The sequence below is a fragment of the Gymnoscopelus microlampas genome (assembly GCF_963454915.1).
Source record: "Gymnoscopelus microlampas genome assembly, chromosome: 23".
NCBI lineage: Eukaryota > Metazoa > Chordata > Actinopteri > Myctophiformes > Myctophidae > Gymnoscopelus > Gymnoscopelus microlampas.
In genome coordinates this window covers 33,978,503-33,991,056 of record NC_139960.1, presented here as the reverse complement: position 1 = coordinate 33,991,056, position 12,554 = coordinate 33,978,503, and the positions used below count along the sequence as shown (strand labels likewise).

Below are 12,554 nucleotides of genomic sequence, written 5' to 3'. Positions count from 1 at the left end.
CTCACCACGGGGAGCCGTAGATCCTGAAGCCGCGCACGGTGACCTCGGAGTCCTGGAGGTAGATGCAGTTGGTGAGCAGCGACTGGACGTTCTCGTAGCTCTCGGGCTTCAGCTTGGAGGCCGAGGGGAAGTAGTAGAAATCCTGCTTGATCAGGTCGGCCATGAACTCCTGGTCGAAGGTCAGCTCGTGGTTCCCCGCGATTACGATCTTTATGTCATAGGGCAAGGTGCCTGCAGGGGGGGAGGGGGGGGCAGAGGGAGAGAGGACGTGGGAGGGGAGGAGGAGGACGAGAAGGAAGAGGAACAGAAGGAAGATGAACGACGGGATTTGCGAAGGGGGGGGATAAAAAAACAGATATAAACATTTTGACAGTCACAAAAAAACAACTCCCCTGCAAAAAAACAACACCCCCCTCCACCCCACCCCCGGCTCCAGACGGCACGCAGAGTTTATAAGCGGAAGAGGAGCTTCTCTCTCTCCTTCCCTCTTTCTCTGTCCTTCCCTCTTTCTCTCTCTGTGTTTTTTTTTGCCATCTCTATTAATCTGTACATCTGTCTGAGCTCTCAGCCATCTATCAACGTCTCCAGCCTCCTGTTTATGGAACCATATCTCAATGCATCCGTCAGGGAATCCAAAGCCTGAGTTATAGCGAGTTGCCGCGCAAGGTGTCGTTCGCGCAAAAAAAAATAGCCAATCTACAAGCTCACAAGGCGTCGTAATTGTGTGCTTGTAGATCTGCTGTTTTCGGTGCGCCACACACCGGCACGCAACTCACAATAAATCAGCCATTATCACGATGGCGTGTGCATGAATGAATGTGATCATTTTCAAAATTTTGCCACTGAATATTAAACATTTACAGACTATGCGGCAGCAGCCGGTATGCAATCACCCCCCCACCCTCCCCGGGTTTCTACTCATCATCCGCTCACTCTGATCAGACTCTGTCCATACCCCCCAAATAGGCACACACACACAAATAAACACACAAATAAACACACACACACACACACACACACACACACACACACACACACACAGAAACAAACACACACACACACACACACACACACACACACCTCCATCTCAATGGATTTAATTGGCTATTCAGTGCCAAGCACAGTTGGGGAGGTAGTGTGTGTGTGTGTGTGTGTGTGTGTGTGTGTGTGTGTGTGTGTGTGTGTGTGTGTGTGTGTGTGTGTGTGTGTGTGTGTGTGTGTGTGTGTGTGTGTGTGTGTGTGTGTGTGTGTGTGTGAGTGTGTGTGTGTGTGTGTGTGTGTGTGTGTGTGTGTGTGTGTGTGTGTGTGTGTGTGTACTTCCCAGCAGATCGATTGGAGCTGCTGGCTACTGAGGAAAAAAATATCTAAATATCCCCCAATGTTTTCACAGCTCTACAGAGAGAGTGAGAGAGAAAGAGAGAGCTAGAGAGAGAGAGAGAGAGAGAGAGAGAGAGAGGAATTAAAGAAAGAGCGCTGACAAACATCTGGGGGGGGCCTGCATCGTCTGGCGGGCGCGCCGGGTGCCGGCGGCGGGCACTGCGTCTAGCAGGTGGAGCGTCTTGACGGGAGAGTTCAATCACCATGCCTTTTTGACAATTATTGCCAGGACGCTACAGCACACTGCTGAGCATGTCACGTGTTTGTGTGTCCTTATGTGCTCGTGTTTTCTTCTCCTTTTTTTTGGCGCGTGCGTGCGTGCACGAGTGTCACTTTAGCGAAAAGAGGGAGTAATTAAACGGCGCTTCAGAAGAGCCTGACAGCACAGAGACGGCTCTGTCATAACAGCCAATCAGAAGCAGGTTGACGGGAGGGGGAGGGGGGGAGGAGGGGTAGGAGTGAGAGAAAGGGAGGAGAGAGAGGGACTGAAATACTTTCGGAAAAGCCCAAAATCCTTGAGTGAGAACAATAACCGGATGAAAGCATCTGTCAAGAGCGGCCATTGCTGCAGTGCGTGCGTGTTTCCCGCCCCCATCACTCCTATTTGTTTGTCTGGGGGGTGGGGGGTGGGGGGGGGGCCTTGGATTTAGCTGTCTAGCAGCAGGTATACCAAAAACTGCTCTATAAAGGGCCTTAATGAGGGGTTGCACACCTCAGGCGACACGAGCAGCCTATACAAATGTAGTATACAGATTTTTACTTTGCCATACAATGGTGTCCAACTCCGAAAATAGCCCATCCAAAAGCTCACAACATGTTGCGAGTTGTGAGTTGTAGTAGAGCACTTATTTTCGCCATGGGACATGAATGTTTTAGCCATGTGTGTGGGTCATACTGTACTTTATGTATTGTGCATGGCTAGAGAGATGGCTTGATGTCTGATGCATGCGGCCACATCAAGCGTTTGCCTTTTGAACACTTGTTTTATGTTTGACCAGTACCCGACTGCAACATGAACCGAACCGATGAAGTGAGAGACATCAAACGGTAACCGTCTTCCATGCCGACATCTCGCCACTCCGACTAGTGGCTTCCGCGTGCGGTTAGGGTTAGGGTGAGGGTTAGGTATAGGGTTCGTTAACGTCGGAAAGGCGACATGTCGGAAAGCCGCCATGTAACCCATCAAACTATAAGATAACCCGAGATAAATACATGTTCACTCCCCGGAAAGTGTGTGTGTGTGTGTGTGTGTGTGTGTGTGTGTGTGTGTGTGTGAGAGCGTGCATGCGTTTGTGTGTGTGAGAGCGTGCGTTTTTGCTGCGTGCGTGTGTGTGTGTGTGTGTGTGTGTGACTGAGTGTGTGTGTGTGTGTGTGTGTGTGTGTGTGTGTGTGTGTGTGTGTGTGTGTGTGTGTGTGTGTGTGTGTGTGTGTGTGTGTGTGTGTGTGTGTGTGTGTGTGTGTGTGTGTGTGTGTGTGTGTCTGTGTGTGTGTGTGTGTGTGTGTGTGGCGCGCGCGCGTGTGTGTGACTGAGTGAATGTTAGGCCACAAGAGTGAATGGGTGAGTGACATGAGGGAGATACATAGTGTTAGAACAACAAGGCACTCATACATTTTAGAACAAATAAAACGCCATCTCCGACTCCTCGCGAATTCTGCAGCGCAAGCACTTTTTTTCCCTTTTTCTTTCTCCGTTCCCCATGAAGTTTGACGGCCAACTGTAAAACGTGGTAAGTAAATCACTGCTGGAAAAAATAAAATTGACGAGCTGCACTCGGGCGCCACCGGCCTCCCCACCCTTCCTCACTTACTTAGGAGAATTAAATTGCAATTTCATGGATGAATTTTTTGACAGTTTCTCCGGAAAGTGGAGGGGCTGTAAAAAGGACAACATGTGCATACAAAATGGCTGGATGTCAACTAGTAAATTAACTTTTATGTCCTGTCTGGGATTCGGACCCGGGTTTCCAGTATGAGAGAGCAAAGTTCTACTGCTCAGTCAAGAGTAGCGTTGGGATCAGTGTTCATTTTTAGGTTTAGTCATAGTCTTTTGAATAAAATTTCATTTAGTTTCAGTCATATTTTAGTCATCTGAAAAGTTTTAGTTTAAGCCTAATTTTAGTCGACTAAATATAAGATTTCAGTCGACTAAATGTGCAATTGATTTTGTCGACAAAAATGTATTTTGGCGGTGCCTTGTTGGCGTCGTAATGGCTGAAAATTGCCGATCTACAGCTTGTAGATCTGTTATTGCAGAGCACGACACCCGAGCGCAACCAAACATAAAATGAGTTGTCTTTAGTTCTACTGAATCTCTTCTCCACTAGTATAGTAAATCCAACATTTTAGTATAGCTTTTATTTGTTGAAGAAATTGTCAATATATTTAGTCTATGTTTTAGTCATCATAGCTTAGTTTTTATTTAGTTTTCGTCAGTGAAAAAAGGTAGTCGACGAACATTTTTCGTCACAGTTTTAGTTGACGAAATGAACATTAGTTAAACTTGGGATCCCGTAGGATTTTAACGATTCCGGTTCCGTAACATTCCCTCTTAACGCTATACCTTTAACGATTCCTACAGTGTATAGAGGGTTCAAAATGGACCTTACAGGTCTGTAGGTGAGAGACTCTGAGAGTGTAAATGGAACCAAGTGGACGTGAAGTCCACATACCAGCTCTGACAGTGTGATAAAACCCGGTTCCAGAAACGGTTCCAAATATGACAGAACCGATTCCGGTTCCTCAATGTCGGATCCGGTTCCTTCCGATTCCTCCGATTCCGGATCCGAACCCTAGTCAAGAGGCAGTCCTTGCTTGGCTCATAAAGGCCGCTGCACAGTCCGCTTTAGTGCCGAAATAAAGTCCCTGACCCGATTTTATTTCGGCTCTATAAAAGTCAATTCATAGTAATGTGGCTCGCGGCGTAAAAGAAGTCGATTGTAAATATTTGTGGCCGGGAAATGAGCTTTGCAGACCGTATACAGTGTCAGCTGCCGCTCAGAAATGGCGAGGAAAAACGCTTTGCTGTAGGCTACTGCCGCAGTTGTTTCTAAACAAACTGTTCATTTTAGCCGATAAATATGGCACATACTGTAGTTACATATACAGCCTCTTTATTTTCAAATGCGCACTCATTCAATAAATTAGCCTTGATACAAGGAAAACCTCCATATAGCCTACTGTTGTGGAAATGTAATATTTCCTCGTTGCGAGAATGACGAATTGCAAATAAATGTCTTTAGTAGATGTATTTGATACCTCTGTTCCCCAAAGTCGCGGTCGCGGTCTGAAGGAGATGTGTTTGAAATCACGCGCGAGCGCGCATCAGTGGCAGAGTAGGGAGACCACCTCCAACCACTGCAGATGTGCAAGTCATATTGTATTTATTGACATAATCTACCGTACGGATTTGTTAAAGTAACGTTTTAATCATTAACCCATTAAGACCTGGAACTGTGTCATTTTTAGATTTGAGCTAAAAAGCATTATTTTACACTTTGGGCTATTCAAAAATAGCAGATATACAAGCTCATAGCGCGGCACCGAGTGCCGCGCTACGAGCTTGTAGATCTGCTATTTTTGAAAAATCGTGAAAATGTGTGCAAATCTTTGAATATATATTTTTTTAAAGCGAACATTTTTAACTCAAATCGTTGCCTCTGGGGGGGTCCCTGGAACAAAATATTTTGATGGGGGTCCGCGGCAAAATACATATAATTTTGGGGGTCCTAGACATGAAAAATATTGAGCACCACTGATATAGAAACATAAGTTTTTCAGAAAACTGTTGGGATTTAGGAGACATGTAGAATCGGCTTCAGGTCTCAATGGGTTAAAGTAACGTTTTAATCATTAAATGATGTTCCAGGTTGTAGCTTTAAATCACTGATACATTGTATCGCAAAAAAAAGGAAACCCGCAACCATGCACAAAAGCAAATTGCTGTTCCACAATGCTTTCAGCCGCCACTGCCCCCGTCCACAAAGTGCACAGAGCCATGAGTAAAATCAATAGCTCCATCAAAAACCTCTTCATCTGATGAGGATGAACATGTTGTGACAAAAAAAGAGGGTGAGAGCTATACACTGAGATTGGAGAAATGGAGGAACGCACATAGGTTGAGGAAATGATGGAGGGAGAAAAAAACGAAAAGGAAAGAGAGAGAGAGAGCGCAATTCAAATACTAGAGGCAAGACTTAACGCGTGTGTGTGTGTGTGTGTGTGTGTGTGTGTGTGTGTGTGTGTGTGTGTGTGGGTGTCAGTGTGTGGGTGTGTGTGTGTGTGTCACCACCACCATCTTTTGTCTTTGAATTCAAAAGCCGCTTTCAAGCAACAAATAGTTTTAATTTGCCTGTGAATCAGCAGCGTACGCAAGGCTGACGGCTGGCTCTCATTTTCTCTTCGATCAAAAAAAAAAGTCGACAGCATACATACAAAGAAATGCATGCACGCGAGAAACACACACGCACACACACACACACACACACACACACACACACACACACACACACACACACACACACTCGCACTCCAGAACAAACACAAACCATACACAGTAGAATCCTCAGTGTTATTTATTGCTTTCATTTGTAAATCTGGGAGTGTACTACTTGAAAATCGCAAACGTGTTCGCGGCCCACCCATCGGACCACTTAACACGGCAGCCGTGTCCATTTTCAGTTATTTTCAACTTATTTTAACGATCTATCGACTGTGTCCCGGCTTGGATCAATATACTTTAAGCTCCTACTTATCACAATGAAAACTATTTTTTAAGGTGTTAAATAAAATGTGCCATTATCTCTTCTTTTTTTTTACATTCATGTTTTGGTATTAATGTCATATCATCAATACAATCTTAGTCGTTTGCCAAATACTTGGGGGGGGACCAAGAAAGGAAAACCGGTGCGCTTCCTCTGGATGCCTTCTTAGTTTAGGCAGTGGGTGCTCAGCTATGTAAATAACTCAAAAGTAGTTATTGCTCTGAGTTAGGCCGTAGCCTTCCTCAGAGCAGATTAAAAGAGTCCTCTTTTAATCTGCTCTGAGGAAGGCTACGGCCGAAACGCGTTACCGTTCTCTCAATGAAATGAGAAACCACATTTGAGCCACTGTCTTGCAACTTTATTTTGGAGTGCCGCTTTTTTCCACTTAGGTGGTTTTCTTTTGACTTGGGGGGACCACTTGCAATATCCTCACGACCCACAGGTTGAGAACCACTGCAATAAAATGTGTGTGGAAAACGCGAGAGACAAAGACGCAGATGAAACTACAAGTGGAACAGTGGAAACAGCTGTACGGCAGGACTCATCGCTGCGTGCCGTCATGTCTCTTTATATGCCTTTCTTTCAATGTCTTTTCATGTTAAGCGGCTGCCACCACCCGTACGGGTCCATCTGGGGACCTTATTCACACTCTCAGAGTAAAATGAACACAGAGGATTTCACTGGGCCACGCTCTCAGGAGCGGTGACTGTCTGCTCACAACGGCCTGCACAATGCCCACAATAGCTCCCATATACAGTAGGCTCTGTGTGTGTGTGTGTGTGTGTGTGTGTGTGTGTGTGTGTGTGTGTGTGTGTGTGTGTGCACGCGCGGCGCACGGACAAAGCCCCCCATCATCACAGTGTGTGTGTACACGCATGTGTGAGTGTGGCCCCACCACCATCCCCATAGGGAGGCTTCCGGAACGGCACCATTGTTCCTAGGTTCCGATGGGTGGTCTCTGCCCTTTGAAGAAAAGCCCTGTTCTGCCCAAAGCCCTGGCATGTTTGGGGGATTACTGCCCGTGTGTGTGTGTGTGTGTGTGTGTGTGTGTGTGTGTGTGTGTGTGTGTGTGTGTGTGTGTGTGTGTGTGTGTGTGTGTGTGTGTGTGTGTGTGTGTGTGTGTGTGTGTGTGTGTGTGTGTGTGTGTGTGTGTGTGCGCGCGCGCGTGCGTGCACAGATGCAAAAAAGAAAACCGGTAGCCCCAAATTTCCTGTCACATCTAAGCTAGTACAGAAGTGTGTTGGATGTGTGTGTGTGTGTGTGTGTGTGTGTGTGTGTGTGTGTGTGTGTGTGTGTGTGTGTGTGTGTAATAGGCAATTTACATTCTTGTGCACATGCGGTACTTGTGGATTCCACTCAGCAGAGCAGTACAATACAGCGCTGTTGTCTAGCTTCATCTGCATGGACATAACCACAATGTAAAGAATAAGTGAATCTTCAAAAGCGGCAGCGACGCCGATGTTCAAGGACAGACAAGCTGAGACTCAACTTGGATCAGTCTCATAATTCCTTGTTGTGTGTGTGTGTGTGTGTGTGTGTGTGTGTGTGTGTGTGTGTGTGTGTGTGTGTGTGTGTGTGTGTGTGTGTGTGTGTGTGTGTGTGACAGATACAGTTCTTACCTAAGCATCAACGTAATACTCCTCATTTCATTTAACTCACCCACCCACACACTCGGCTATATGTTTGCAGCATTTGAGTCCAAGACAAATGTTCCCATGGGGACAATAAAGTATATCATATTGTATCCACACACACACACACACACACACACACACACACACACACACACACACACACACACACACACACACAGTTATATGGGCAGACATACAACAAAGACAGCCTGCAATTATAAGACGCCGCACACAAACACCACCTACTGAGCAGCGCAGGACCACAACACACTTTATCTGAGTACAGCAGCAACACCACGCATCTCTGAATGTTCTCAGTGGACATAATACATTACATATACACACACAAAATGGCTTGCATGCAGACACACACATTCAGAGAAACACACAGACACAGGCACACGCGCGTGCGCACACACACACACTCACACTCACACACACACACACACACACACACACACACACACACACACACACACACACACACACACACACAGGCTTGAGTGCAGACAAACAAGTGTGCAGACAAACAAGGTCGCTCAGACACACACAAACAAATGGAGACAAAGACAGATAAGCCACATCATCAACCAGCCTTGTAGGTGGTACTGCTTTGTTTCCCTCTCTCCTACACACGGTCTGGCCTTTTTATTTCAGTTCCAGGTCCATTTGGAGTCTAAGGACACCTACACAGGCTGGATGCTACATGCGTCTAATTCACCTCCGCTCTCCGCTCTCTCACAATGTAACAATGTCCTCTTGGTTTTGTTTGGTCTCAGGACTTTTCATATGCAGTAAAACCATAGGCACCAGGTTGATCCAGAAATGATAAGTAGACACATAGGGAAACTAGAAAAGTGTGCCTCCCACATGACCCCAGAGATAATGTGTACCAATTTGTGTGAGTTTTTGGCTAAATCTGTAGTAGTCTCATCAAAAAGTGTGTTTTGAAGAAAGCACACTATGGCAGAAAATGTAATCTGGCACAAACAGGGCCTATAAGCCGCAAAACGGCCACCCCCACAAACTTTGGAAGCCAATCATAGCAAATTGGAATGGAATGTGAGAAATGTATACTAATTTGCATGAGGTTTGGACAAAATCTGTACAAGTAGTAACAAAACATGTGTCTCACGGTGGCGCTATAACTGGACGATTTAAAAAATGAATTGAGTGAAGATTGTTCCTTGGCTTACTGGGAGTGTGAGTGCAAATTTCCCGCCAATCGGTCCAGCAGTGCTGGTAGCATGTCATGCAAAACGGGCCCCTCCAGCAAACTTTGAAAGCCAATTGTAGTCAATCAGAATAGAATCCGGAAAATCTGGCAGATGCATACAGAGATGATGTGTACCAATTTGGCTGAGTTTTGGACAAAATCGGTAGGAGTAGTAATAAAAACACGGGAGGTCGGACACACACACACACACACACACACACACACACACACACACACACACACACACACACACACACACACACACACACACACACACACACACACACACACACACACACACACACACACACACACACACACACGGGCGGAAAAGTCGTAGATTGAAAGACAGAGTGTGGAGTTTGAGAAGAGAGAGAGAGGGGGAGGGAGAATACGTGAGGAGAGAGAACCACGATGCACAATATGCAGAGGCTTTACTCTACCCCAAAAACCACAACAAGCTTATTTCAAAGAAAGCTGGGGAAGGATACCATCTCCACATACAAATGCAACCCCATTACTCTTTATTGCTCCCTCTTTCCCCCCACATGCATGCACTTGTGTTGAGACACACAAACACACAAACTTTCTCAACAGCGCAAGCTGAATGCGCAAAACGGACAAAGTATGGTGTGTGTGTGTGTGTGTGTGGGGGGGGGATTGCGTAAATGTGCAGATGCTTGAAATACCGTCAAGACTCCAACGTTAACAGCCACAAAACGGTCTCTCACACCCCTACTCGTTACGCGAGGCTCTCCGCTGCGTAAACACGCGGCGATGTTGACGGAGGAAGAAAGCCGGAGAAGCTAATGAGCGAGCGAGGGGCGAGGGAGAAGGAAATGGAGGGAGGTGTGTAGAGGCAGCAGAGGGGTGGGTGGAGGGGGGGGTAAATGGTGGGAGACAGGGAAAGTGCAGTGGCAGTAGTAGAGACAGAGAGAGAGAGAGAGAGAGAGAGAGAGAGAGAGGGAGGATAAAAGAGGGAGAGCAAGGGAGGTAAAGAAAGAGACAGTGAAGGGAAGCGAGAGGGGGAATGAGGAGGAGCGGGCCAGTCATGAAACTTTAATGTCCGTCATGTTACCGAGCTAAAGAGTGCATACTGGGCTCTACTGCTATCTGCCCTACAGGGACGAGAGAAAGAGAGAGATGGAGGTGTAGGTAGGAGGTCTATTGGAGGGGGGGGATGAAGTACAACACCTGACGGAGGCAAAAGAAGCACCACAAATCACACACACAAACACAAACTCACCGAATACACACAGAGGCCACACACAACCGCAGAATACACACACACATAACACAAGCTCAGGCAGGTGCAGACTCATTGTGCAAAAAACTAAACACACACACACAGACACACACACACAGAGACAGACACACAGACACACAGACACACACACACACACACACACACACACACACACACACACACACACACACACACACACACACACACACACACACACACACACACACACACACACACACACACACACACACACTAAAGTGCCTACACAGCAATCACATCATAGGCGTCACTTATCTATTATTCAGCAGTAAAGGGGAACAGAGCGGAGCAACTGCGCTAAATAAAGAGTTGTACCCAAGACACCGAGTCGAAGGACCCAGAAACCTGGAGACGGAAGAAGCAGGAGACATGCAAGAGAGAGGGAGCAAGAGCAAGAGAGAGGGAGAGAGAGAGAGAGAGAGAGAGAGAGAGAGAGAGAGAGAGAGAGAGAGAGAGAGAGAAGTGTGGAAAAATCAAGAGCTAAAAGACAGAGGGCAAGAGCAAAAAGAAAAAAAGACTACAGACGGAAGGAGAACACAGGCTTTTAAGAATTAAAGCTGCTCCTCTCTTGACCCCGTGGCGACTCAAGAGGCACAATGAGATCCATATTTAAACAGAGAGAACATGCAGTGCAGAGGGTTTCCAGCTCCACGCCGCAAGCGCACGCCATCGCACGGCATGCATGAAAAGAGATCCACCGCTCAAAACCAAGCAGAGTGCTGTGCACACGTAAACACACACACACACACACACACACACACACACACACACACACACACACACACACACACACACACACACACACACACACACACACACACACACACACACACACATTGTGTGTGCATGGCATTCACATGCAGAATATTGCCGTGGCTTACAAAACCAGCGCTCATGTGGTAGTCGGTTTTTTGGGGTCTGTTCTGGTTGTTTGTGCGTGCATGAAAGTGTACGCATTATGCACTCGCGCCCCGCCACAAGTGTGTGTTGACATGCTGTAGGAAAAGCATTGAAAGCTGATCAAAGAGTCCATTATTGGAGGGAATTGGATTGGGAGTGCTTCTGCTCACACTAGACGTCTGCTGCCCCCCCCCCCCCCCCCCCTCCTCCTCCCCCGCGCGCACGCCTTTTAAAAAAAACATGATCTCCTCTTTGTCAACATGTCTTCCGTCCTCTCACCTGTACCGCTGAATCACACTCCAGTCTCACTCCACACAGAACATTGTTCACCCCAAAAGCTGACATTTCAAGGCCTCTTACCTCAGCCCCTTCAAGTGACTGCCCAGTGTTAACTCCTACAAACACCTACAGTAGATTTACCACACACACACACACACACACACACACGCACACACGCACGCACACACGCACACAGAGAGCAGAACTTTGGCGTCAGAACCTGGCGGGTCTCCTGGGGACAGAGCTGTGAGCCGACCCAGGTACGGCAGGCCGTTACCAGGGGAGAAGCATGGATGAAACCCCCCCACCCCCCAGCACAACACTCCCCGCTTTATTCAATTCCGCTGCTCCTCCGTTCGCTCTTTTAAATTTCAAACTCCTCTTCCTTTCCCGACGCTGCCCCCCTCAATTCCCCGGATTTCCTCTACTAGCTGCTGCTCTCCTCCCCTCTCTTTTCATCTCCTCTCCCTCTCTCTCTCCTCTGTCCCTCTCCTCTCCTCTCTCCTGCAGTGTTCACCAGCCCTGACAAAGCTTTGAGCGGCTGCCAGGGGCCCCGAGAGCCGACTTCCTGCTAAAAATAAGAGCTGGGAGAGGAATCGCAGAGAGCTGGCTGCCACTGAGCCCCCGTGGAAGAAGAGAGGAGGGGGCTCGTACCACCATCCTCCATGCCGAGAGCAAGCGAGAGGGAGAGAGAGAGTGAGGGAGAGAGAGGAGGATTTGAACAAAGGCAGAATGATGAAAGAAGAATGACTCGGATGCATCAGAAGACGGGAGCAGACCAGAGCAGAGGGACAGGGCATGGGGATGAGCGCGTTCACCTGGTGCACGGATGCTGCTGTTCATTGGTGATAGTTTGATACCAGGGAAATTAATGCGGGCCCATATAGCGTTAATCCTGATCTCCCTGTAAATCTGCTCTGTACACACACACGCACACCAAACAGCAGGAGTTACATTCATCCATAGAATGACAACGGAGCGTGTGTGTGTGTGTGTGTGTGTGTGTGTGTGTGTGTGTGTGTGTGTGTGTGTGTGTGTGTGTGTGTGTGTGTGTAGGACAGAGTGCGGCAGAGCCATACAGAGGGATGTGAGTGAATAGGAAT

The 12,554-nt window shown here is 47.4% G+C and overlaps 1 protein-coding gene across 1 annotated transcript in view; it reads right to left on the bottom strand.

The window, feature by feature from the left end:
- The window catches only part of mpped1 (metallophosphoesterase domain containing 1), a 67,636-nt gene that overhangs the window by 38,267 nt on the left and 16,815 nt on the right, over positions 1-12,554 (bottom strand). Inside the window, exon 5 of the mRNA XM_084049681.1 lies at positions 6-231. Coding sequence (XP_083905807.1) covers positions 6-231 — 226 coding nt within the window. The remainder of the gene's footprint in view (positions 1-5; positions 232-12,554) is intronic.